Below are 25606 nucleotides of genomic sequence, written 5' to 3' on the forward strand. Positions count from 1 at the left end.
GTGACCACTGAATACGCTTTGATCCACTGAAGAATAGAACAATGCGCGCGCGCAGAGTGACTTCAGGAAGGCGGGGCCAGTTTTTGGGCGGGGAGGAGCCGCTCACACATTGGACATGGTGAGCTTTTTGTTTTAATAGAAGTTCACTTATTGTGTTGTTTGAGATTTGACAGTGGACAATGAGACACAAAATTATTTATATCATTGAACAAAATCTGCCCTCATGAAACTTATTTAGTACCTATACCTATTGGACTTTGGTAGGTTTCATTCAAATGTTAAAGCTGCGGAAACAACCATGGAAAATTATGAAAAACGGCATGGAAAACCGGCAATTATCAGGCTCCACTACATAAAAGTGTAAAACAAAAGAAGTTGATAAACTTTAAGCTTTATCAACTTCCTTTGTTCATCAATCATACAATTAAGACCCATATAACTCTACTGTCCATGTGAAGAGATACGCACCTAACACATTGAATAGTTATTACTAAAGAACCATTAATTAGGTCCTAATTGAATGATCTGTATGAGAACGGGTCCATGTTTACAGTCATAAGATTGTTGTTAGCGAAACCCCCAGGGACGGGCCCTCTGCCCCCGGTTCCCACGGCGACATTTTTGTAGACAGTTAATTTCGATATTGTAGTTAATAGCGTGTTGAAAGGTTTGTTTAGGTTTGTCGTAAATAACAATTTAAAGTATTACAACTAGCTAACTCGGTGAACTTCGTAATCTTCCGCGCAATTTTTCCATATCCAGGCGGAGTTCTTGAGTTTCAGCGAGACTAACGCATAACAATTTACTTATTATGTATTTTGAATATTTTTTGTTGATAATACGGTATCTTTAGGCCTAATCGTCCACAGTTTTTTCTTTGTTGAGCCTTATAATAATCGTAGTACTTAATTAATTAATGCAACTTCAATCGTAGTTTAAATTTCAAAGTTTCGTCCTAGCTACAAAATTCTGCTCCAAATTCACCAGACGGGACGTAGTAGAGATAGTAACTACCTAATTAATTGAGAACACGTAGCGTATCATTAGTAATTAGTTGATAAGAGATCTTAGATGATGCCGCCGCGGATGACACGGCTCGGTGCAGCTTCCAATTCCGTCTGTAGCTTCTGTCTGTGCCTCTGTGCTAATATCTTACTGATCATAAAATATGAAACCGATAGTAATTCTCTATCTATTTTATACACGTCCAAAAAAGCTGAAGCTATGTTTGTAGGTATATTGCTGAATTCTGTTTTGGCGGCAAGGACCGCGTAGATGCGGCATAAAATTTTACCTTAGCCTTTAGCCCCTCAAGGGCTTAAAAAATAAGTTGTAGTGAAAATGTAAGTTACAAATAAAAAACCTACATAACTGAAAATGTGAAATATTTTGACTTTTGACAAACAAGAGCCAAGTTACAAAAGGCATTGGATATGCACATTATAAAGATGTACTAACTTTAGAAAAAATTAGTGCAGTTTATTTTTAAAAGAGAAGGCGGCAATACTTACGTCTGCAGTCAAAAGGCATAAAAAGCAATTCCCAGCTCGTTGTGTGCGCGCGTGCCCCTTGTTTGGGCAGCTGCCTCACCGCGGTGATCAATATATTGGACACTTTTTTGGTTTATTTGCTTTTTTACAGCTTAATTGCAGCGTTGATGTCTTACTTTGATTGTTTTGATATGCCTTGAGCTATATGTGGCTTATACCTACTTATAATAAGTACTTACTTGCCTGATTTACTTTGTTAGAGAGTGATACTTTCTATTAAGCAATGTAGATGTAGGTAAATGTGCTACCGAGGTGGATACCTAGGGCAAGTAGTAGGTAGCTCTCTAAAAATTAGAGATCCTACCTACCTACCTAATTAGGTAGGTACTCGTTTCTGTTTCTTTGTAAACTCATTCCTTACTATGTAGGTAGGTATAATTTATTTAGCTGCATTGAACTTTTAGGTATTATTTACCTACCTACTTATTTAGATACTTATTTGTAATTAAAATGACGTAAGAATTCTTAAAATTTTGTAGGGTTGACACAATTTGTTATGTTAGCAAAAAAAACATTCAAATTAATTTATTTAGGCACTATACTTGTAGCCAATATTGTTCTGTTCATTTTTAATAAAAACTAGGTGCAGTTAACCACCTATTTGAAAACTAATAAAACTTCGAAAAAGTAGGTAATATGTAGTTCTAAAGCCGACTCTACACAAAAAAATAACTGAAATATTATTTGGTGAGTCCGTCAACCCTGTCCAAATATGTTTTGTGCCGCTTACGTAGCTGATGAGTTCTGCAGGCACGATTAAAGTCATAAAGCTTTTTATTTATCGTCGGCCACTTCATTATAATCGTGCAGATGATTTTGGACGCTCTATTTGTTAATGGCAACCGCTGATCGTAAATCTTATTGTCTTTTATTAAAATTAAATAGGGTCATATAAGTAAGTAATGGAATTGCGAAGGCAGAGCGTAGAGTAGGAAGGTACTTAGGTACGACTAGCGGCCGCCCGCGACTTCGTACGCGTGGATCCCGTTTTACCCCCTTCATCTGTCTTACGCGGTTTAGATTTTTTCATACAAATGTTTTTTCCCGATAACTCCCGTTCCCGTGGGAATTTTGCGATATCCTGTTGTAACTAAGCTTTGAGTTTACTAAGGTACCTGCATGCCAAATTTCAAGCATCTAACTTAAGCGGTTTAGATTTTTCATACAAATGTTTTTTCCCGCTAACTCCCGTTCACGTGGGAATTTTGCAATATCCTGTTGTAACTAAGCTTTAAGTTTACTAAGGTACCTGCATGCCAAATTTCAAGCGTCTAACTTAAGCAGTTTAGATTTTTCATACAAAAGGATTTTCCCGCTAATTCCCGTGCCCGTGGGAATTCCTAAGTATCCTATAACCTGCCCAGGAGTACGAAGAATAATTGTACCAAGTTTCGTTAAAATCCGTCAAGTAGTTTTTATTTCTATAAGGAACATACAGACAGACAGACAGACAGACAGACAGACAGACAGACAGACAGACAAAAATTTTACTGATTGCATTTTTGCCATCAGTATCGATCACTAATCACCCCCTGATAGTTATTTTGAAAATATATTTCATGTACAGAATTGACCTCTCTACAGATTTATTATAAGTATAGATCTGAAAACGAATTGAAATAAGCACTTACTTAGACGCCCACCAAAAATAAGTTCGTTGATTTTCAGCATTTTCGTCGTTAAAAACGGGTACTAGGCACTGTTGTAAATAAAATACGTAATAGTTTTATAACATTTTATTTAAAATCAAATTCCCCAGTAACACAGACTGACAATATCCGTAAAAAACATATTTTAATACAAAATGCAATTTGATTTGATACAGACCACGTTTGCGGGCGTGAAAAATAGCGATCTTCATTTAAACTTATTATTAAATATTCCTTCATCTTTCAGCGTGATATCCTAACATTGCCTAGCTAATAAGTAATTTATACCTAGTTAGGTACAAGCAGGACATAATTGCACTTTATTGTAGCAAGCGAAGCTCACATTACTAATTAGTGGAATTTATTTTAATTACTCTGTACAGTTAAAAATAATTATGGGAGGCTCTTATAAGATTAAAAGATACACAGAATACATAATCTTACATAGTTAATAACTAGAACGTAGAATACTGTGCCCGTAAACAAAATAACATTCGAATTCGATTCGTCATTGCGTGATCGCTTTAATAAGAATCTATTTTGATTGTTACATTGTGTAGAGGCCCCAATCTAAATAAAATAACAATAACAAAAGTAAACAATATTAATAATGATATAATTTTGCATTATTTTAATAGCTAAGTCGTTTTCACCAGGGTAATAAAATAATTAATTTAAAATTAATCCTTTTACTACAAAGTTTCAATATCAATTTTCATTCCATTTTTATTTGTAAAAAGTTTTAGTATTCTACTTATTCAAATCCTACAAACTACAGCTAGGTAGGCTATAAATATTCTGGAACATAAATAAGTGATTTTTATATCATTTGAACATTAATAACATCCTAGCCAGTTTATTCTCTCGTAAGTTTCTTCAAGTCAAGCCGTTTAAAATATTTTTATTCTACGTAGGTACAGCAGATTTTGTTCATAAGAATTATTTTTAGATTATTTTCATAATTATCTTGTATTAAGATCACGAAATTAAGACCTACCGAAACAATCAACGGCTGAATGCATCTAATATTCATGAAGTCCTTTATTATTGAAGCTTAAAATTATCAGAAAAATCCTTCGCATCATTCAGTGGCTTTACAGACATAAAATAGTTTATTAGATGAATCTGTATACAGGTGTACGAAATAGTTTCACAACAGTGTTCAGTGTCGGTAGAAAAAGTGACTGCGCACTAAACATACCTTATTTAGGTAGGTACTGTCATAAGATCGTTTCGCTCGCAAGTCCCATAGTTTCTTGGTTTTTGTATAATGCGGTGTTACACTGTTTCAACCTAACAACCTCGATTAGTACCGAAGTGTGTGCAGACTATGTGACTTGCGAGCATGTGGTGCGCCGCCACACATTTGACACGAGTGGTGGTTATATAAAGCCATTGCAGACTGGAAGCTGCTCTAGGTGAGATTTTTCTGAATAACAATTTCACACCCAAAAAGCTACAAGTGAACTGTGTGACGGCGCTGTCATTCCAAGAGTTACCATTCAATAGAGGTGAATTTTTGAAATGAGGCAGACCAATAGTTTGTTAGGCACATAGCATAGGCAACTGAAATTAAAACAAGTCAAAATTTCAGAATTTCAGAACTTTTCTTTGTGATGATCCCGCCTCTCGTTCGTACAGGTACAGTCAGCGTCAAGTAGTTCGTGACACCCAAACTAGCCAATAAGTTCGCAAGTTGACAACTTTTTGGCCACATTGGGTGTCACCGCGAACTATTGGTCGCTGACTGTACCATTGCAACTCCTGTATAGCCAGAATTTACACTTTAGCCTCCAATGAAACCTAGTATTGTAATGAACGAGAAAAGTCTGTTTTATTTTAATTTATTTTTCAAATAGGCGATAATCTAAGTACCTCGTCTCAAAAACCCACCGTACATTTCAAACAAGTTAGCCTAGGCGCAGGCCATCGATTTTTCGTCGGCCGATAATTTAGTCGGGCAGTTGATCAGTATGGGCATGTATGGAAGTGCGCACATTACACAGATTTGATTTGGCCGATTCTTCATACAAATTAAAATCGGGCCCACTATCGGCCAACTAAAAATCGGTGGTTCGCGCTTAGTCTTAATGTCTAATCTAGGCCGTGTTCTTCGCTAGGACTGCAGCGCTAGCAAGCGCACGACAGCTACCGAAGCGAAGGCGAGGGCGCGGTGCGCGGACGCCGATCGCTACCGCGGCGCGGGCGCGGGCGCAGCCCTACTGAGCGCGGACAGGGAGCTTGCGCGCTTCATGCTAGAGGTACCGAGGTGGGAATGTTAGTTTGATGTTGGTGAAATGTTAGTTTTTGATGTGTGTGATTTTGTGTGGAGTGAAAACCTCGAATACGTACCTATATACGTATCTTTTATTGTTAATATGAAGGTACACTATTATCTAGAATGTTTCATAATAATAATATGTTGAACAAAAGATTAAAAAGAAATTGGATTTACGAGGTTTTCATTCTTCACTGAGACGCTATGAACTGTGTAGTATTAAACTATATCAGGAGTGTGTTTTAAATTAAGTACACAAGTAGGTACCTACTTACTAGTGTGCAATAAATAGGCATTTTGTAAATTAATTAACACGGAATTAATTACTTAATTAATAGGTACTTACAAAAGGCTGTATGTATTTTTTACTTCTTAAGTATTCAAGAAATGAAAAGTTTAAACCTAATTTTAATGATAATTTACTAAATTACGTCACGCACAAGCGCTCTACGTTCGCTATATTTTGGCAATCACATACACACACTACTTACAAAAGCTCCTGCCTGGCGCACTAAATACTATTATTATTAGCTATTTTGAATAGAGTAGTAAAAGTAATCAAGAGTTATTTAACTACGACAAATCCGCTGTAGCTAATCAACAGACAAAAACAATAAAGCACTACTTTTATGGCATAACCGGCTTCAAATTAGGTAGGTATATAAATTGTAGGTTTCTTGTAATAATAGGTTTATAGATAAACAGAGTGCAAGAAAAGATTGACAACAACTTTAATTTTACTGTCTATGGTGGTGGTGATAGGTGTTGTAAGTTATGCACGAGAATTTTCCTCAATATCTTATTTGGGTGAAGCCGATTATAAGCTACCAGTCTCAGAGCTCCGCAAAACAAAACCGCACCGCGTGTGGCCAGGCCATCAAGTTGTATGTCTACTTGCAACATTGCTTTTTAAATTAACAACAAGATAATTTACTAATTTTAGATAACTGTTTTGATTGAACACTAGTGAAAAAGTTCTTGAAATGCGCGCAAGTTTCATAAATTACTCAGATAAAGTTTTCTAATTTTTTTTACAGTGGTCTTTTGGGACCCCTCTGAATACAGACCACAAAGGCACCTGATTATAATATGCCCTAAACTTGAAATCCGAATCTATTCCTTTGCTTCAACTCATGCGAATGTTGCCAGTGGACACACGACCAGGCTTTACCTTTCGGGGTCGGTGAAGTCTACGTCAGCGGGCAGGTTGGCCGAGTGGCGGCCCGTGAGCCGGCTCAAGAGTCGAGCTGACGAGCGCCGCAGCGACTCTCGAAGCTTCGAGAAGCTCGCGCTGCGTGGCACCTCGGCCGGGCTCTGCCGCGCCCGTGTTATGCAATTTACACTCCATGTTTTAAAAACAATAAAGCTGTATACATTGACGCCTTGGCCTTGTTTCCTTTTTTAATGGCAGCAACTTAAAATATCAAATAAATATTCTACTTGGCGCTAGTGAATGATTCAGTACAATGAGATCGAGATGCCGCCATGCATCTACTAACAACGAAAGCCGTCGTAATCTGTATGTGTTGCAGTTTCATATTGAGTTCATGCGTTTCGTGAGTGTTCGGTCAGACAAGACAGTGTCGTAACTAATTTGTGTATGGGCTATAAATTGCATAACACTGTAGACTCACCTTTCGTATTCAGTATTTAAAACAAATAAAAAGAAACCAAAATAAAACAAAAAAATGTTACATAAATATTTATTAACAATTAAAAATTCGACACAATATTATCGAGACGATAAAAATTAACCGTATTTCAGCATTGTGACAGGGAAATGTGCCTTTAAATGGAGATTCTTTATATATGTTCCATTGTTGAAGCTACAAGATTAATCGCTGATGTTGTCTCATGTTTAAATTATATTCTAGTGCAAATAGAGTAAAATTTCACCATTCAAGCAGCACCCACATACAAATATAAAAATTTAATTGTATATAAAAATACTATATTATTTTATCACCTATACTCTCACATAAAGCTTAAACCGATAAACGTACACTAAAAACTGGAATGAAAGTTTATGTAAGCATAAAATTATTTGACAATATGAATAAAATATTTAAATTGACTACTGGCAACACATAAAATACATAATGAACGTTCACAATGATAAAATCACATTCATGCATTCTTTTATACAAAGAACAACATATGAAAAATATCAGCAAATTAAAATTGAATAAGTAAGCGAATAAAAATCGTTGTTTAAAACATGCGCGAATTAAAATAATCATTTATATGCCATTACAATATTCTCGGACACTCCACAATTAATAAATGCAAATTTAATAGATCTCAAACAGTTACAATTTAAATACCTAAACGTTTACAATACTTTACTTATTTATAAGAAATACAGCGATAAAATACTAATTTGAAATAATATTGCAATCACATTTAGTTATTTAAAATGCAACTATACACTGCGACATAAGAGGTCATAATAATTAAAATAATGAAAATGGATTTTTTATAAATTACACCGTCGCACAAGTGGTATTTTAGACTCTAATAACACTTTAAATTTTTATACGGACGGCTCACATGCTCAATAGTGTATCTCTATCACACAATATTATTTGTATTTTTTTATTTTTTTTCGCATAATAATATTATGGTTACCTACCGCATGCTAATGCTAATAAATAATACTAAGCTAATAATATCCCGTCGCTTTGAACCCTGCAGTGTGAGGAAATGCGAATCGTGCCGACCTACGTTAAAAAAATTGATCACAGAGACCACACTGCAGCGTTCAAAACCACCGGCCGTAACATAAGTGATCCTTTGGAAATAGTGAGCGATAATGTCCTAGCACAATCGAACGACACCCTCATTTTTGTGAGAGAAATCTAAGTAGTATAAAATGACCGTTTGTCGGGCAAAAGCATTCTTCAAGCGTGTAAACAATATAATCAAAACTATAACATCGCGTGCACGATATACTCCTCCTGTACTAATTTTCAGTACACTGACACCCGAAAAACGACAGCAAGGGTCGTATTCTCATGTACCTGACATGATTCGATGTCGATTGCGCGCAGACTGAAAGGACCACGTACGTTGTAAGCGAGTGAGTACTTAATTAAGCCTAGACAGCTACATCTTATACTACTGGTGGGGCGCGCTACTCCCAGTGTTGATTCCTAGCGCATTGAACAACTTTGATTTTAGGTTCATGCGTGGCTCACTCGCTTGATTCGTGCCCTATGTTGGGGGAAAAAAAAACAAAAAACAAAATTAAAAATGTGCAAAATAAAAATGTAATGCGGTGTTGATTGTGTCGTATAAAACAGAAATAAAAAATAAATTATGTACACAGAAATAAATAAAAGTAAAGAGAAGATTGATAAATAATAATAAGTTGGGAAACATAAATAATTTGGTCAGCTACGCTGCCGTACAATCTTTTATTTATAAATATCATATATCACAATAAGGTGACTGTATTTAATCAAAATAGTAATTTTGAATAGTTGTTAAAATAAATTAATTCAGTTTAGTCAACCTGAAACGTTCAAATGAAACAAACACAATAAAAGCAAACCTAACAAAAATCCTTTGCATCCATTGCCTTTTTAGGTTTTAGTACTTTAATTGTGAGTTTTGTTGCACATGACGTTCACAAAACACAGACCTTAGACGTTTAGATGTGACAAAGTAAGCTAAGCGAGGTGCTGTTATGGTGAAGATGAAGGTGATGATTTGTGACGAGTGCTTCGAGAACGAAAACTAGCGAAGAAGCCAACGTCGGTGATGTAAGAACCTTTACCGTGAGTTTGCTACAGAGATCTCAACATTTTTTCGACTTATTTTATTTAATTGTGAAAATCTAAAACGTTAAAATAACGGTATCGTTGTGGCCAATGAGCTGTTGTCACAGATATGGATAGATGCAGCATGTGTCAAAAATTGTATGAAGCCGAGCGTGCCACTTTTTAAACGTCATTAGTGTCATTTTAGCGAATTTTAGTGATTGCCGCAACGTAAAAGTAATCGTATCATCGTACTGCATTTGCAAAGTCATCGAATGATATCGTGTGACTCGATTCGAAAATTAATTAATTCCGATAAAACTGATAATTTGTTAAATACAAAACCAAAAACATCTTTATTTACCTTTTTAAAATAAATTAATTCTTACAAATCGTCAAATCTCGTTATTTTTTTACCCTACCAGCGTTTCAAGACATAAATTTGTCAAGTGCATGAATACATGCATCAGTGTGTGTCTTATTGTTATGAGTAAGTACGGTTCCTTGGGATCGGTATGAGTGCACCACATACAGGGACCATGGTTTTAACTCTTAAGAGTACATCGCAGGATATGTATTAAAAACAATGCTACTTTATACTTCTTCTACTGCTACTTTATTCTAATTAATTATTTGTTACTTGTGCTGTTAATTATAATTCTCAATCCGTAAATAATTTCTTCTTTCTACCGTGTTCGTACTACTGTCCTCGTAAAATCATCGTAACCGATTGTTGTAATCGGATTACATGAACATCACTCGACCATGTATGTCCATTTGGACATATCGGAATGGCACGCTTTGACGATCAACTTGCTGTATCTACTCTAATCCATATCTGTGGCTGTTGTCTTAGTGACATTTACGTAATGTCAATGTCACACTAGGATCAAACGGGAGAATAGAGGGACGCGCGAGGACGACTCCCCGCGCTTTTGTGCTAAGTGATGAACTGTATCTAAAATAAGGCAATATAATGTGAAAGATGAGTATCCAGTGTTTTATTTATGAAAATAGATCTACCGGCCTCTAATAGTACGCACATTAGCACGTCTCGCATGACCGAGGACGCTCTCATAAATTCATTTCTGCGCGAGCAAATTCATATTTGCTGCTGCTAAGCATTGGATTGTAAGAATCCACTTTTTAAAGACTTATAGTCTCGAGTGACAACGAGCCCACAGTTAGTGACACTAATCTGAAAGACCTTCACAAATGAATATAATATGAAACAATCTTATGTAACTTCCGCGTCAAACTTTCAATTAATAAAAACACTGAAGCAAACTCATAGCATAAGTTCAAATGAGCCAAGGACCTGTGGTGTACTAGTGACTGGTTGCAACGACGTGCGATCTCGTTCATACAGACAAGGACAACAATACAGTTCTAAGCCCCACATCAGTCGAATGCACTTAACAATAAGACCAAACGAGTGCGTTTGCGACAGAACACATCCAAAGTTGCGAACAAAATGCGAACTGTTCCCGGGAAAATATTGTCCATGTTTTGTTATCTCAATTAAACAATAAAAGTGATTAATCAGGACAACTTTTCCGGGATCAGTAGGTGAGACAGTCAAGTTTTAGACCCATAAAGTTACCATAAAAATGTATTATTATTTCCAGAATCTTTAACAGATCAGATGGCAAGATTCATGCATTGTTCTATTGAAGATTTGATTAACATTAACCCATAATGTTTCCAAGTAAAATGTGATCTAGTCCTATATCCCAAGTCCCCTCTGTACAGTACAAGGCCCTCTCCCAGCTTAGACATCGAGGGCTTTGCAGTCATCAACACAGACAACTCAAGTGTGTATAAAGATTATCGACATTCGTTATAAATTCAAGGCAAGTAGCACCAAAGCAAATTCATTGATTTTAAATAGCATGAAATCAATAATTATTTATTTTCTGTCGTTAAGGCTTTGAACGAAATTTTGTACTCGGTCAGGTTTTTTTTTCATTCTTGACACAAGTCTTTTCATTTGCGAACCATTTCGTATCAATATGTAAGGTAAATTAAATAACTAAGTACTGAGATTGTCTGTGTTCATGATCAGATCAGAACCCCCTTACCAATAAAAGTTGCACACGAGTTGCATACTAAAAAAAATCAATAATTTAATCCTGGTTCAGACATGCGCGATAGTCGCGCGGTTTTTGGATCGTTTTATTCACGAGGCATCGTTGAGGTGGTAATCGCGGAGTTATAATTTGATGCAAACGTACGAGGTCTGCCCAGCAATCGCGTGATTATCGCTGTGTCTGAAACGGGCCTTAGTGTTCAACACGCGTGACTTTTCACTAGTAATGGGGGTTTAACACTAACCACTATACACATTGGACTGGCTGCTATCATATTATTTTTGTGCCTATTTGATTTTCGCCATTTTGGCGCTGTAGGCCTTACTGGGCAGATACGAGTGTCCATGGAACTAAAATTAGTGATTTTCTTTCTCGCTTACTCCTATGGTTATTCCATATAATATACGTCAAAATTAGTTCTCGGGACGCTCGTATTGGCGCTTCAAATTGGCACACAAAATTAGCTCATTTATATGAGACAACCTGTCCAGTGTGTATACAGGGTGTTACGTAAAAGGGTATATGAGCCGACACTAGCCCATGTTAACATGGTCATATAAATGGTATGGTGAAGTCAGAAAATTGATATCTTTATTTTAATTATTTTAATTTTCATACAAATCGGATTTTATAAAATTTATTTTGTATGAAAATAAAAATAAAAAAATGATGTTATCAAATTTCTGACTTCACCATACCATTTATATGACCATGTTAACATGGGCTAGTGTCGGCTCATATACCCATTTACCTAACACCCTGTAGAGGTCAGTGGGGTTTAATATTGCCCCATAGCCCCTTGACCGTCCCACAGCCCTATTCGCCGGCGAGCCTGACCTCGTCGTGGTGGTCGGCGAGCGGCGGCGCGTCCAGGGCTTCGCGCGAGCCGCGCCGCGCCCGCGCGCGGGACTGCTTCACGATGTCCAGAGCCTACCACACAACACACGTCAGCACGCCTAAGATACGACCTAACGCGACCGAGGGTTTAGGCGCATAATTTCAAAGCGCAAAATGTCAAATCTATAAAAATCCTATTATTTATCCTGTTTTAATTTAGGTGGTGTTTCGAAACTGTTCCTAATATAGCACTGTCTGTATACTACAGTTACGTTTTTTATGTGCTGGTATTGATATAAAGACTATCAACAGTGTCGATTCATGTAATAATCTTAAAGGAGCATAAGTATAAATTCATAAAAATAAATTCCACATTGCGCGTAACACACTATCGATAGTATTGTGGAACACACATGGAAATCGATTTTCTGGATTATGCATAGTAATTTTGGCTAATTTATCAGTAGATAGTAGTGGCATATCCATCTGTATGCAGCACTAATAACCAACTAAAGCTTCCTAAAGTGCCATTGGTATAATCAGCGAAAACAATCGTCATCGACTCCAATTTCAACTTTCATGAGGCCTTTAAATGGTCTATTCTAGTAACAATATCGATAAAGTGATGACTTTAGAGTATTTTTAAAACATCCCTGTGTGGACTACTAAGTCTACTCAAACATTGTTCCACTACACTAAATTTTTTATTAATTGTTGTGCCAATAAAAATCATGTTGACACATTAGGATATTGTTATTAAAACTTTTTTAGTATTGCCAATTGCAGCCACCTGTAATAAATGTCATATAATTTAAATTTAGATATAAGGTGTGGTGTGATAGCAAGATACGGAGTCGTTCTGACTTACTTGTTGGACGTGCTAGGCAGCGTGCAAACCAACATTGTACCAGTTAATACTGTGCCCACACTAGCGATCTTACATAAATAAAATAATGTTCATACCAAATATCCGTAATGAAGTAAACACAATAAATAAATAGATAAATCATTATTATGCATAATTAAATGATAATATAACGATACGTGTCGTGTTTTGTGCTATTTGAATTTGATAAAGCAAATTAAAATAGTAGGTATATAATATTGTTAAAAATTCTAAATCGATTATTAAATATTAGATAAATAAAAATAGTTCATGGAATAATTTTATGAAAACTGTGCTAATACCAGATTCGACAGATGTGCATTATGATTTAGTTTATTTTCTAGCTAGCAGCAGTAGAGCATAGGTACAAACAAAATTATTCAACCACTGGTTATTTGAATCATTCATCGTTAAATAAATGTAATATCCTCGAGCGTTATTCAAGACCTATTTTTAACGATTTGGCAAACGAGAATCGAAAATAATAATTAAAATCCCCACGCCTTTAATGTGGGCAAGATCATATTATAAACTTGATAGTCAAACAAAAATACAATCTTCTCACTTTTATAAGTCTCAAAACAATACAGCTCATCGCACATCTGTCGAACCCAAAGTGAATATTAAAGATGAGCTAAGCCAGTGCTGTGGTTACCTCTTTCCTGCTGCGGAGCGCGCAGTCTTCGAGCGTCTCGGCGGCCTCGTACTTGCCCTGGCGGCGGTACAGCGCGCCGAGGTTCTTCAGGGTCGTCGTCACCGTCGGCGAGTCCACCTGAAACGCATGTAGCGGTAACAAATTATTTTAACGCATTCAACTAACGTTGAGTCTTACGTTGTGAATAAACCTACCAGAAAAATCTCTGTACCAAAAGTTTACACTTATTTGAGAAATATGTAATTCTTTTATAGGTTGTTCTACTGATTTAGTGTACAAGTCTTGATCAAGATAGTTGCTATTAGATTTCATACACTTACATACTCGTCACATAAACAGTATTACGTTATGTCATGGCATTGCAATCTGAGCCATTTTAAGTGATTACCAAACCAATGCACACGTACGCGATGAGACGTTTTTCAACTATCAATTACAAGATAAGAGTCACAATAAACACCTTATATTGGCATATTAGATCGTTTCATCCACGAAGACGTGCCCCACCAATTTTTGGTCGAGGAAAGCGCGGGGCACGGGGAGTTTGATCCGAGCAATCCGAGCGTCATTAATGTAGTGTGCGTATGCCTATTTTCACCATCAATCCCTAATGAAAACAAAATTCCTATATTGTGTTACCATAGGGGTCACTTAAAAATTAGGGATTGATGGTGAAAACGGGCATAAGACCTTTAAAGGAGGGCGCGGGAGATCTGTGTAGTTAATTATTAAAAAACCTGCGACCGCTGAGAGAATGCATTCCAGACTGCTCGATACGACCAATAAATAATCTTGACTGGAGTAGGGGGGCGCGGAATTTTTTATATTCGAAAGGGGGCGCATCTCAAATAAGTTAGGGAACCCCTGATATAGTAAGAAGGCGATGTATAAATACCTTGGCAGCCTTGTGCCAGCCGCCGTACTCGCCGTAGGGCGCGTTCTCCTTCTGCAAGTGCTTGTTCTCCTCGCGCTCCTCCGCCACCTGCCAGATCGGCTTGTTGTCCCCTGTACACACGGCCTTATTAGTACCAACCCCACACAACGGCAAACAGTAGAAGATAGTGTACAAACATATTTATATGAAGCGACTAATCAACACTACCGTACGGGCTCGTATTCTGAAACTACTCTTAATACTAAAATAGAAAGACACCTGAAAAATTTTAGAGCCCGCCCGAACGGACAACGCTGCGAGCCGCCAGTCTGCTTGTGACCACGGCTGCAGCATAGCAGCCGAAACGTCAACCCGTGTCTTTCTATTTTAGTTGAAATGGAACGCGAAAGTTTAAAATCTTATACTCTCAATACTCGCATTGACTACCCTTAGTACCCATTCCACTCAAAGATATATTAAACATTTTATACAAAGCGTCTAAAGAACACTACCGCACAGGCTCATATTCTGAAAGTACTCGCAATACTCGATTTCAGATACACAGTCTCGAGTTTCGAGCGCTTCAGAATAGGAACCTTTGTTTTGCATCTGAAGATCGAATTATCAAAAACATTTTACGAACAGCGAAATAACATTCATTCGACAGTTGTAAAAAATATCCGAACGCGTGTTCGCGATAGCCGAACGAGAAACTATAAAAAATGTTACGGTTAGACTTCTTATATTTACTACAATGAAGCAATTGAGAACCGACACCACATTAAGAAAGACCAAGAAAACTAAATGTGACACAAGTCGGGAAGGTGTGACACACTGGCAGTCGCACAACGACGCAAAACAAATGAAGTTACAACAAAAATATAACCAAATAAAAGCCTAGTAATATTACCTTTCCTACCTGTGCCACACTATATCCAAACTTGTGTCACTTACCTATTACAATCACCATTCGCACCGACTGTTCAATTATTTCAAGGTTTCAAAAAAACAAAATCATGTTACTTGCGATTTTAATTACAAAAGAAAACATAAATAATCTTCATAAATACTATATTCAGCGGCTGTTTAAAATATTTTGGCATATTTAGATACGACGTTTAACGTCTACAATCATAAGAACAATGTATTAAATCTACACAAATAAAAAAAAATAGAAAATCTGATATGAAAATAAAAGCGTCATCAAAAATATAAATAGAAATTCATTCATTGCATTAAAATCTGCCAATTTTATATTTTTGCAACACTCCTAATCCCTTTTAAATACAAAAGGCAACTGAGTGTGCACACTATTGATTACATTTGGACCGGGGTACGCTTTGTCTATGAAATTTAATTCATGGACAAGCTCTAGGACGGTTGTACGAAAGCAAACACCACTCACGAGGCCTCTCGTATTCAATCACAATCATGCTAAAGGAAGTAAGTAGGTCTACACGCGAAAAACTAAAAAAGTAACTGCTTAATTCATAATTTAGTACCATGGAAAAACACTACTATTTCAATAACATAAATAAATCAATAAATTGATGAGAAATTTTTAAATTTATAATTTAATTATAAATTGATTTTATTAAACGTCATTTCAGTCATTCGACAGCACCATTATTGGAAAATTATTAATTTAATAATGGCTAGCTAAATTGACAATATTATAATTTAATACCCAATTCATGAGTTTTAGTTGGGATTTATTAAATCCCATAAATTAGAGTTTCGCATGTTGACGACATAAATAAAGTTATAAGGATTCCAACATATGCTTTGCAGGAAATAAGGACGAAGAAATAAGTACTTTTTTTTAACATTTAAATACAGCTTACAAGAGCGAGGTAGTTTTGGTCAATCAAACTTGCGCGCCCGCACGCAGTTGTATCGAAAATATCATACACGCTGTATTTTAAAAATTTTCGATTTAATCAACTGTTTGGTTGATGATTTATTAGCACTATGTCACTCCACAACCAAGAAAGAATCGATTACCGCTACATTGGCAAAATTGGTTTGACGTTTAGGCTTAGGACAGAGCTAACCAAAAAATATACACAAAAAAAAACATATGCGCCTTAGTAGTTGGGTAAAAGAATTGGTATCACATCCTGCAAAACAACGTGGAATCACCAATAACTTTATATCGGATCTATCTTCATGCATAATAACAGCTTGTATAACTAAAGGAACTACATATCACTTCTTATTCATAAAACTAACTATAGCATTTCAAAAACTTTAGTTTTATATGCGGCAAGATAACTAATATAAATCCTCTCAAGCTCTAATGGCAAAATATACAATACAATAAAATGCAACAAGAGATCCTAACAAACATCAACGTCTATAAAAATAGATAAATAACATGAATCTTTAAAACACAAATGTATTGAAAAATAAAAAATCTAGTCAGCATAGCAAAGGCAGCTGCCTACTTTATAATATAATATGACAATCAAAAACATGACCCACCAAAATAAAATGAAAGCAAAACAAATTCGAGAAATTACAAATGAGTATTGTAAATGAAACAAAAAATAAAGTATGCCATAAAACAAATTCAGGTATTTAAAAAAATTGGTAACCATATCCATTATCCATAAATAAAACTATCCTATCCTATACATTATTAAATAATTTTTTGAACAAGCATAGGTGGGTCATAATATTTTTCACAATAACAAAACTATGAGCATCCTAATGTTTATGCATCAGTACAAAAACTACACTTTCATTGCCATATAAATAAAATACTAGCTTGTAACCAAAACCCTAGGAACAAGAATTGATTACCACTTAAAAAAACTAGACAATCATTTTTCTAAATTAGCCCGACAACAAACCGGTGATAAAATATTGCATTTAGAGTCACCATCAAACAATTCCTGGCACCCAAAGTGGCCAAAAAGTTGACAACACGTCTTGACGTGTTGCGAACTTTTTGGCTACTTTGGGTGTCACGAACTATTTGACGCTAACTATACAATGTAATCTTTCGTCGCATATTTCGTAACTACCCAATTAAAGGCCTATTCAAACCTGAGCGATATTCGCTGCCGCTGTGGGTTGAGGTACATACCGCGCGGATTTCGCTCAGGTATTTAGTATCAAGTATCGCGGCTAGAGCGACCTGAGCGATATTCGCTGCCGCTGTGACGACGTAGACGGTAGCGAATACCGATCATAATCGATAATCAGACCTAAGGGTCTGAACAGTATTATTACCGCATACCCACTGGGTTTTCTCTGCCGCAGACGGTAGCGAATACCGCTTAGGTCTGAATAGGCCTTAAGTTGAGAACATCATATTGCTGTCGGACTTTACGTACAAAATATTTAGTTGAGTAATTTATTGCCCCTAGGTGTTTTCGTTACATTCTGTATTAACTTTCTTCAAATATAACAATAAGCCATGCAGTTTTTTTTTTTACTTTTAAAAGTTTATTACACTACGCACTATTTACAACTAAACCTTAAAATTAATAAGCGAATATTTAAATAAACGACATGCTTGGAATAAAATAAAATATTGGCTCGATTTAGTTGAAATTAATCCAGAAAAATTAAAATATTTTATGCAATGATTCATTTGGAGTTTGTGCTTTGGTCATATTAATTAGAAATTGTCTAGACCATCACCACTTTAATCACCGAGATGAATGACAAAATCCTATTATTATTGGTTAATATTTGCTTTTTTATTACCTACTCGTATACGCATATAAAATATATGATACCGTTTAGGTTTCTATACTCCAATTAATAATTCGAGCTCAGTATATTCATGAATGAAATCTAAAAAAAATAGTATAATTGATCTAAATAGAAATTCAGTCTACAATAGGCATTAATTGTCGAGTTTGAATTAAGTTTTCAGCACAGTTTTACCGTCTCGAATTAAAAATTGAAAGATAAAATAGATTTTTGTCATTCATCTCAAGTTATTTATATAGAATTATTATTGAACAAATATTGCGTCTTAAAGTTTAGGAATGTAGTTGTTACTGCGAACTCTTCATCGTGATATCAGAAGACATTCGTAGGTAATATTAAACAGTAGGTGCGGGTGAAAATTGCGGTTATTTTTTTGGCTTTTTTAATGATGCTATATACTCTGAAACGGCAAAGAGAAATACGTTGTATGGAATAGAGTAATATTATGTCAGTATTTGCTCGACTCGAGCTTCAATGGCGGTATATACAATTTATCCAAGTTACCATACCATTAGTACTAATGTTATGTTAAAGTATTATCGTAATTATTTTTTTATTATAAAATTGTGTAGTATTGAAATATAAATCTACTTACCATCAATAGTTCCGAATTCCCTCTCATGTGCCCGTGTAAGCACTTGTTTGTATAATGTTTCTGCTTCTTTGTACTTGCCCTGGAAAGACGAACATTCATATTCATTAAAAATTTCACCCTGTATCCATATAAGCTTTCTATCACTAATAATTACAAGCACATCCATGGAACAACTGAGTAACTTTAAATACTATGCCAAACGCCATTCTGGCAAGGCAGTGGATTTTGTTCGTTGAGACTAGATATTGAGACTCAGTGGCAAGCATAACTTATAATATGACCGTTCAGATGGTCGCACGTGGAAGACCGTTTACAGTGTGTTTAGTGCGAGACAGTGCGTTTGCATTGAACGTCCTCGCTAGTGGTGCGTCAAAAAAATCTAAGAAGATTTTAGTTCTTGAAAGTAGCCGCCAGAAGACGTTTGATGTAAACTTGCACTAAGCCCTCGGAATGTACGTTCACTTACATGCGCGTCGGCGTGACATCTAAACGTAGCCTAAAGGTTTTAGAACTTCGTTTTTAGCCAAATGACGTCCACTGATTGACAAAGGCAAAGGCATTTCTTGAATACCAACCGAGCGATATGGAAATCATTGAGCTTATGTACAGCAGTGGGCGTCCTGTGGCTGAGATGATGATGATGATGATGATGACAGACAATCGTACCTGTTTGAGGTAGCAAGAGGCGAGGTTGTTCTTGGTCTTGGCCACGTTGGGGTCGTCGGGCCCCAGCTTGCTCTCGCAGATCATTGGGGGAGGCCTATGTTCAGTGGACGTCATGTGGCTGACATGATGATGATGACAGACAATCGTACCTGTTTGAGGTAGCAAGAGGCGAGGTTGTTCTTGGTCTTGGCCACGTTGGGGTCGTCGGGCCCCAGCTTGCTCTCGCAGATCATTGGGGGAGGCCTATGTTCAGTGGACGTCATGTGGCTGACATGATGATGATGACAGACAATCGTACCTGTTTGAGGTAGCAAGAGGCGAGGTTGTTCTTGGTCTTGGCCACGTTGGGGTCGTCGGGCCCCAGCTTGCTCTCGCAGATCATTGGGGAGGCCTATGTTCAGTGGGCGTCCTGTGGCTGAGATGATGATGATGATAGAAACGTACCTGTTTGAGGTAGCAAGAGGCGAGGTTGTTCTTGGTCTTGGCGACGTTGGGGTCGTCGGGCCCGAGCTTGCTCTCGTAGATCATTGGGGGAGGCCTATGTTCAGTGGTGGACGTCCTGTGGCTGACATGATGATGATGATGATAGACAATCGTACCTGTTTGAGGTAGCAAGAGGCGAGGTTGTTCTTGGTCTTGGCGACGTTGGGGTCGTCGGGCCCGAGCTTGCTCTCGTAGATCATTGGGGGAGGCCTATGTTCAGTGGTGGACGTCCTGTGGCTGACATGATGATGATGATAGACAGCGTACCTGTTTGAGGTAGCAAGAGGCGAGGTTGTTCTTGGTCTTGGCGACGTTGGGGTCGTCGGGCCCGAGCTTGCTCTCGTAGATCTCCAGCGCGCGCTGGTAGTACTGCTCCACTTCTTCATATTTGTTCTGAGGGAGAAGAGAGTTTATCGAATTAGCAGATGGTTGGCAAGGACGTGACGACAATGCACAAAAGACAAAGACACTTCTCAGCATTTTAACGTTTTAGATTCAGTTACACATTTAACTCTCTGCTCACTCGTGCAACGGCTAAATATTATGTTAGAACCTGTCGAGTCATATTATTATAGAAAACATTGCTCACTTGTAAATTATATAATTGCAAAAGTGCGGACGGTTTTCTGGTCAGTAGCAAGTATTTTAGTTACTAAATGCGAATTACTCGACTAATGGCTTTAGTGACGCTTGGAATCTCATGATTTGCGATCAGAACCACGCTTCGCCGGGCCTCTTAAGTTTGCGCTGGCCCTTACGCGACTATTTTTATATTCTTACACCCCTATTCACAAACGATGCTTGCTTGTGAAGCGGGAAATCGAACGCAGTGTTGAATAGAGCTCGGTGATTGGTTCATGCGTGATCCAGTGCGTCCACGCGCACCGTGAGACCGCATAAAACCCGGTTGCCGAGCAGATAGAATTTCGTCCAATGACCCCAAGCTACCCATCATTATCGCTCGCGCGTAATTATGTTGCTGTCGCGACTGTGCGACGGGCGGCCGCAGTGAGTGTGCGAGCGCGACAGCAACATAATTACGCGCGAGCGATAGGGATGGGTAGCGTGGGGTCATTGGACGGGATTCTACGTGCTCACGGACCAGGCTTTAACTGTACTCGACTTTACGTTTCATTAGTTGGTAGCTCACCGACCTGGTTCTGGCAGAGCAGCGCGAGGTTGTTGAGCTGCTTGGCCACGTCGGGGTGCTCGCGGCCCAGCACCGCCTCGCGGATGCACAGCGCTCGCTTGCACAGCGGCTCCGCCTCGCGGTACTTGCCTGTAGCACACAATATAATAATAGATAACTATAAAACTCACTCATCATGGAATCTCAGAAACTACAAGTGCTAGGAGTCTCAAATTTTGCATGGGTTTCCTTTTAGAACTTAGGTGTTCACTAAGACGGGATTTTGCAATATTCAAACCCTAAGGGGGTAAAACGGGATTCATGGGTACATCGCGGTCGGCCGGTAGTAAATCATGATGATTGTATCGTCAAAAACAGGACTATTCCCACCTCTCAATCCTGTGTAGCCAGGATCTACAGCTTGAGACCTTGACCGCCAATAAAAACCCAACCAGTGAAGGTCAAGTTTGTCCCGGACTGTCATTGGACCCGCAACGAAATTTATCAGAAGAACATAGAAGGTAAAGGTTAGTAGTCTCGACTGCACTGTCTAAGTTATCAGAGTACGACATCCGCGGGAAGAATAGATGTCTGGAGGTGGATATATTCTACTTACATTGTGAAAAAAAAAAAACAAGTAGGTCTTTTTCAATTTATCAAAGAAAATATTCCGCGCAAATGAGTGCAAGAATTTAAAAGAAGGAAGAGAGTTGCTAAAAACAGCTGCCGATAGCACTACCAGCGCTTCAGAACGGTTGGGAGCATTATGTCCAGTGGATTCAAAATTTACAACTAGTCCAAATCTAAAATCGTCCAATTAGCAAATTGTCCATTTAGTTTAGCAGCGCTTCAGAGGAGCAGCCATACACACCTCTTTTCCCATACAGCACGGCGAGGTTGTTAAGCGTGGCGGCCACGGCGGGGTGGTTCTCTCCCAACTTCTTCACGCGGATCGACAGCGCGTCATTCAGCAGCAAGACTTTAGGCTAAGAACTCACGGCGCGATTTACACCCGCGCCCGCGGCGGTTGTGGAATTGCGGTTTTATTTCAAAACTCACGGGAGCAGTTATTTGCGCGGTTAGGTTAAGAACTCACGGCGCGATTTTCACCCGCAGCCGCCGCGGGCGCTTGTAAAAATCGCGCCAATCAAGTCACTGGTACAAAATGATCGCCCGCCGATCGATTGCAGAGCGCGCGGGCGAAAACCGCCGAGGCTGCGGTTACCGCGGCCCGCGCGATTCTACTATAGTCTGGTCCGTGAGCACGTAGAATTTTGTCCAATGACCCCTAGCTACCCATCCTTATCGCTCGCGCGTAATTATGTTGCTGTCGCGCTCGCACACTCACTGCGGGTGCCAGTCGCACAGTCGCGACAGCAATATAATTACGCGCGAGCGATAAGGATGGGTAGCTAGGGGTCATTGGACAAAATTCTAAGTGCTCACGGACCGGGCTTTAGTCGCCCGCCGGTGCCGCGGGACCCGCATACATCCGCGCCCGCTGCGAGCGCAAACCGCGTCGTGAGTTGTGCATTAGTTTTTACATAAGTATCTGCATTCTACAGAAGCTGCTTCCACACCTCGCTTCCCATACAGCACGGCGAGGTTGTTGAGCGTGGCGGCCACGGCGGGGTGGTTCTCTCCCAACGTCTTCTCGCGGATCGACAGCGCGTCATTCAGCAGCAAGACTTTTAGGCTAAGAACTCACGGCGCGATTTTCACTCGCACTTGTAGAAATCGCGCCAATCAAGTCACTGGTACAAAATGGTCGCCCGCCGATAGATTCCAGAGCGTGCGGGAGAAAACCGCCGAGGCTGTCGTTACCGCGGCCTGCGCGATTCTACTAGTCGCCCGCCGGTGTCGCGGGACCCGCATACGTGAGTATTTAGCCTTAATGAAAGCTATTCCAAAGAGAGTTGCTGAAAACAGCCTTCGACAGCGCTTCCAGCGCTTCAGAATAGCACCTTTAGTGTAGCAGCCATACACACCTCGCTTCCCATAAAGCACGGCGAGGTTGTTGAGCGTGGCGGCCACGGCGGGGTGGTTCTCTCCCAACGTCTTCTCGCGGATCGACAGCGCGTCATTCAGCAGCAAGACTTTTAGGCTAAGAACTCACGGCGCGATTTTCACTCGCACTTGTAGAAATCGCGCCAATCAAGTCACTGGTACAAAATGGTCGCCCGCCGATAGATTCCAGAGCGTGCGGGAGAAAACCGCCGAGGCTGTCGTTACCGCGGCCTGCGCGATTCTACTAGTCGCCCGCCGGTGTCGCGGGACCCGCATACGTGAGTATTTAGCCTTAATGAAAGCTATTCCAAAGAGAGTTGCTGAAAACAGCCTTCGACAGCGCTTCCAGCGCTTCAGAATAGCACCTTTAGTGTAGCAGCCATACACACCTCGCTTCCCATAAAGCACGGCGAGGTTGTTGAGCGTGGCGGCCACGGCGGGGTGGTTCTCTCCCAACGTCTTCTCGCGGATCGACAGCGCGTCATTCAGCAGGTTGGCAGCCTCCTTGTATTTGTTTTGGTCCCTGCAACGATGACGTCAAATTAATACACATGTTTATATTATTATGATATCTTAATTTTATTGACACCAAACAATTAACCGCATTGTTGTTTAACTTCTGGCTACATCAGCTTGGATGAAAAATGGTCTGTGTCAAGAGTTCCGCTAAATGAACGAACGTCACTTACGACGAACACGAAATCATCTACTAGACTAAACAGTCTCACTTGAACAACCATCGCCTCTATGAAGAGGTTCAGGTAAGTGATCGCAAGAAAAGATTGTGTAGGATAAGCGACCTGTATACTTCGTAACTCGACATCTCCTAGCGGTCCTATACGAGGTCGAGAACTGTAACATACGGACCCACGAGAGGCCGAATGTTACCCACACAGCGGCACGGCGACCTCGTAGCGGCCCTGCTCGCGTACTGTACGAGGTCTAGAGCGCCTCGCGGGTCACTGACCTGTAGACCAGCGCCAGGATGTTGAGCATGGTGGCGACGTCGGGGTGGTCGTGGCCGGAGGTCTTCTCCAGGTCCTCGAGCGCCTGCTTGCACAGCGGCACGGCGACCTCGTAGCGGCCCTGCGACGCGTACTGGATGACGAGGTTGTGTAGTGTGCGCAGACGCGCCGGGATCTCGTAACCCGCGTTGACTTGCTGCGCGAACTGCGACGGCGGTGTGGGAGACATAGCTGGAAAGGGGATGTTCGTGTTAGTTTGCTAACCCATTTAGGCTGTGTATCTCTTAAAGCGGACTATAAGCGGCTGACTGTCTATTGGCAGTTTGTAGACCGTTAGTGGCATTAGTTGCGGATAATAGCAACCGCGCGCATCGTTCGCAGCGAATCAGCTGCTCATAAAATCAACTGGCAAAGCGAAAAACGACCAACTGCTTAGGTTAAACTAGCTTTTGCCCGCGGCTTCAACCGCGTGAAATTTCGTTTGTCACAGATCGTCATTAATTATAGCCTATATGTTATTCTGGGTTATAAACAATAATACTGGAAAGTTTCATCAAAATCCGTTCAGTAGTTTTTGCGTGAAAGAGTAACAAACATCCAGACATCCACACAAACTTTCGCATTTATAATATTAGTAGGATGATGCATAGAAAACATTCGGGATGCTAAATAAATTAAAAGAAACACAGCCGCTTACATAATAATTTGATACGAGTTACCTCGACCTCGCATCGACATCAAGAAAATTTAATAATATTTCAGGCGACAATAAACCAACGGTTTCAGTGTCGTACTGCCAATTTAAGTGTTGATTATGGTGAACTTAATTATTTTAACTTAGCTGGTAGAATTACCAGGAGTTTGTAAAACAAAAATTATTTTTAATAAAAACGGTGTTATGGGACTAATAAAAACTACTAATTAGTACACGACTGTGTACAAACAATATGATGACAATGTCAGCCTTGAGCCACAAAATATAACAGAAGGTAAACTCATGTATGTACCTCGCTTTGCATACCTCTCTCGCTCGCACGCTCGGCCGTCGCGCCAGGGTTGTCTTGTCATGTGTTGTGTTTATTTCGTTATGATAGAAAAATGATACTCTTAATACTATGCAAGAAAGACAATAACAGACATCCACGTATACTTATTTATATTTAGTACGTTATTATAGTAATAGTTTGCAAACAAATACACGAGAAGGAAGTAGTATTTAGTTGAGTGGTTGACACTATTATCCAACTAATATTATAAATGCAAAAGTTTGGATGTCTGGATGTTTGTTGCTCTTTCACGCAAAAACTACTGAACGGATTTTGATGTAACTTTACAGTATTATTGTTTATAACCCTGAATAACATATAAGCTATAATTTATGACGATCTGTGACAAACTAAATTTCACGCGGGTGAAGCCGCGGGCAAAAGCTAGTTATCCAATAATTCCTAAAAC

At 39.0% G+C, this 25606-nt stretch overlaps 1 protein-coding gene across 1 annotated transcript in view; it reads right to left on the reverse strand.

The window, feature by feature from the left end:
* Positions 1-7166: 7166 nt before the first annotated feature.
* The window catches only part of LOC135078123 (kinesin light chain), a 35904-nt gene continuing 17464 nt past the window's right edge, over positions 7167-25606 (reverse strand). Inside the window, exons 6-14 of the mRNA XM_063972705.1 lie at positions 24154-24382; positions 23576-23709; positions 21205-21329; positions 20318-20443; positions 18902-18980; positions 14602-14711; positions 13707-13823; positions 12166-12258; positions 7167-8690 (exon numbers count right to left, since the gene is read on the reverse strand). Of these exons, the coding sequence (XP_063828775.1) occupies positions 8595-8690; positions 12166-12258; positions 13707-13823; positions 14602-14711; positions 18902-18980; positions 20318-20443; positions 21205-21329; positions 23576-23709; positions 24154-24382 (1109 nt within the window). The 3' untranslated portion in view covers positions 7167-8594. The remainder of the gene's footprint in view (positions 8691-12165; positions 12259-13706; positions 13824-14601; positions 14712-18901; positions 18981-20317; positions 20444-21204; positions 21330-23575; positions 23710-24153; positions 24383-25606) is intronic.

Source organism: Ostrinia nubilalis, chromosome 14, assembly GCF_963855985.1.
Source record: "Ostrinia nubilalis chromosome 14, ilOstNubi1.1, whole genome shotgun sequence".
Classification (NCBI taxonomy): domain Eukaryota; kingdom Metazoa; phylum Arthropoda; class Insecta; order Lepidoptera; family Crambidae; genus Ostrinia; species Ostrinia nubilalis.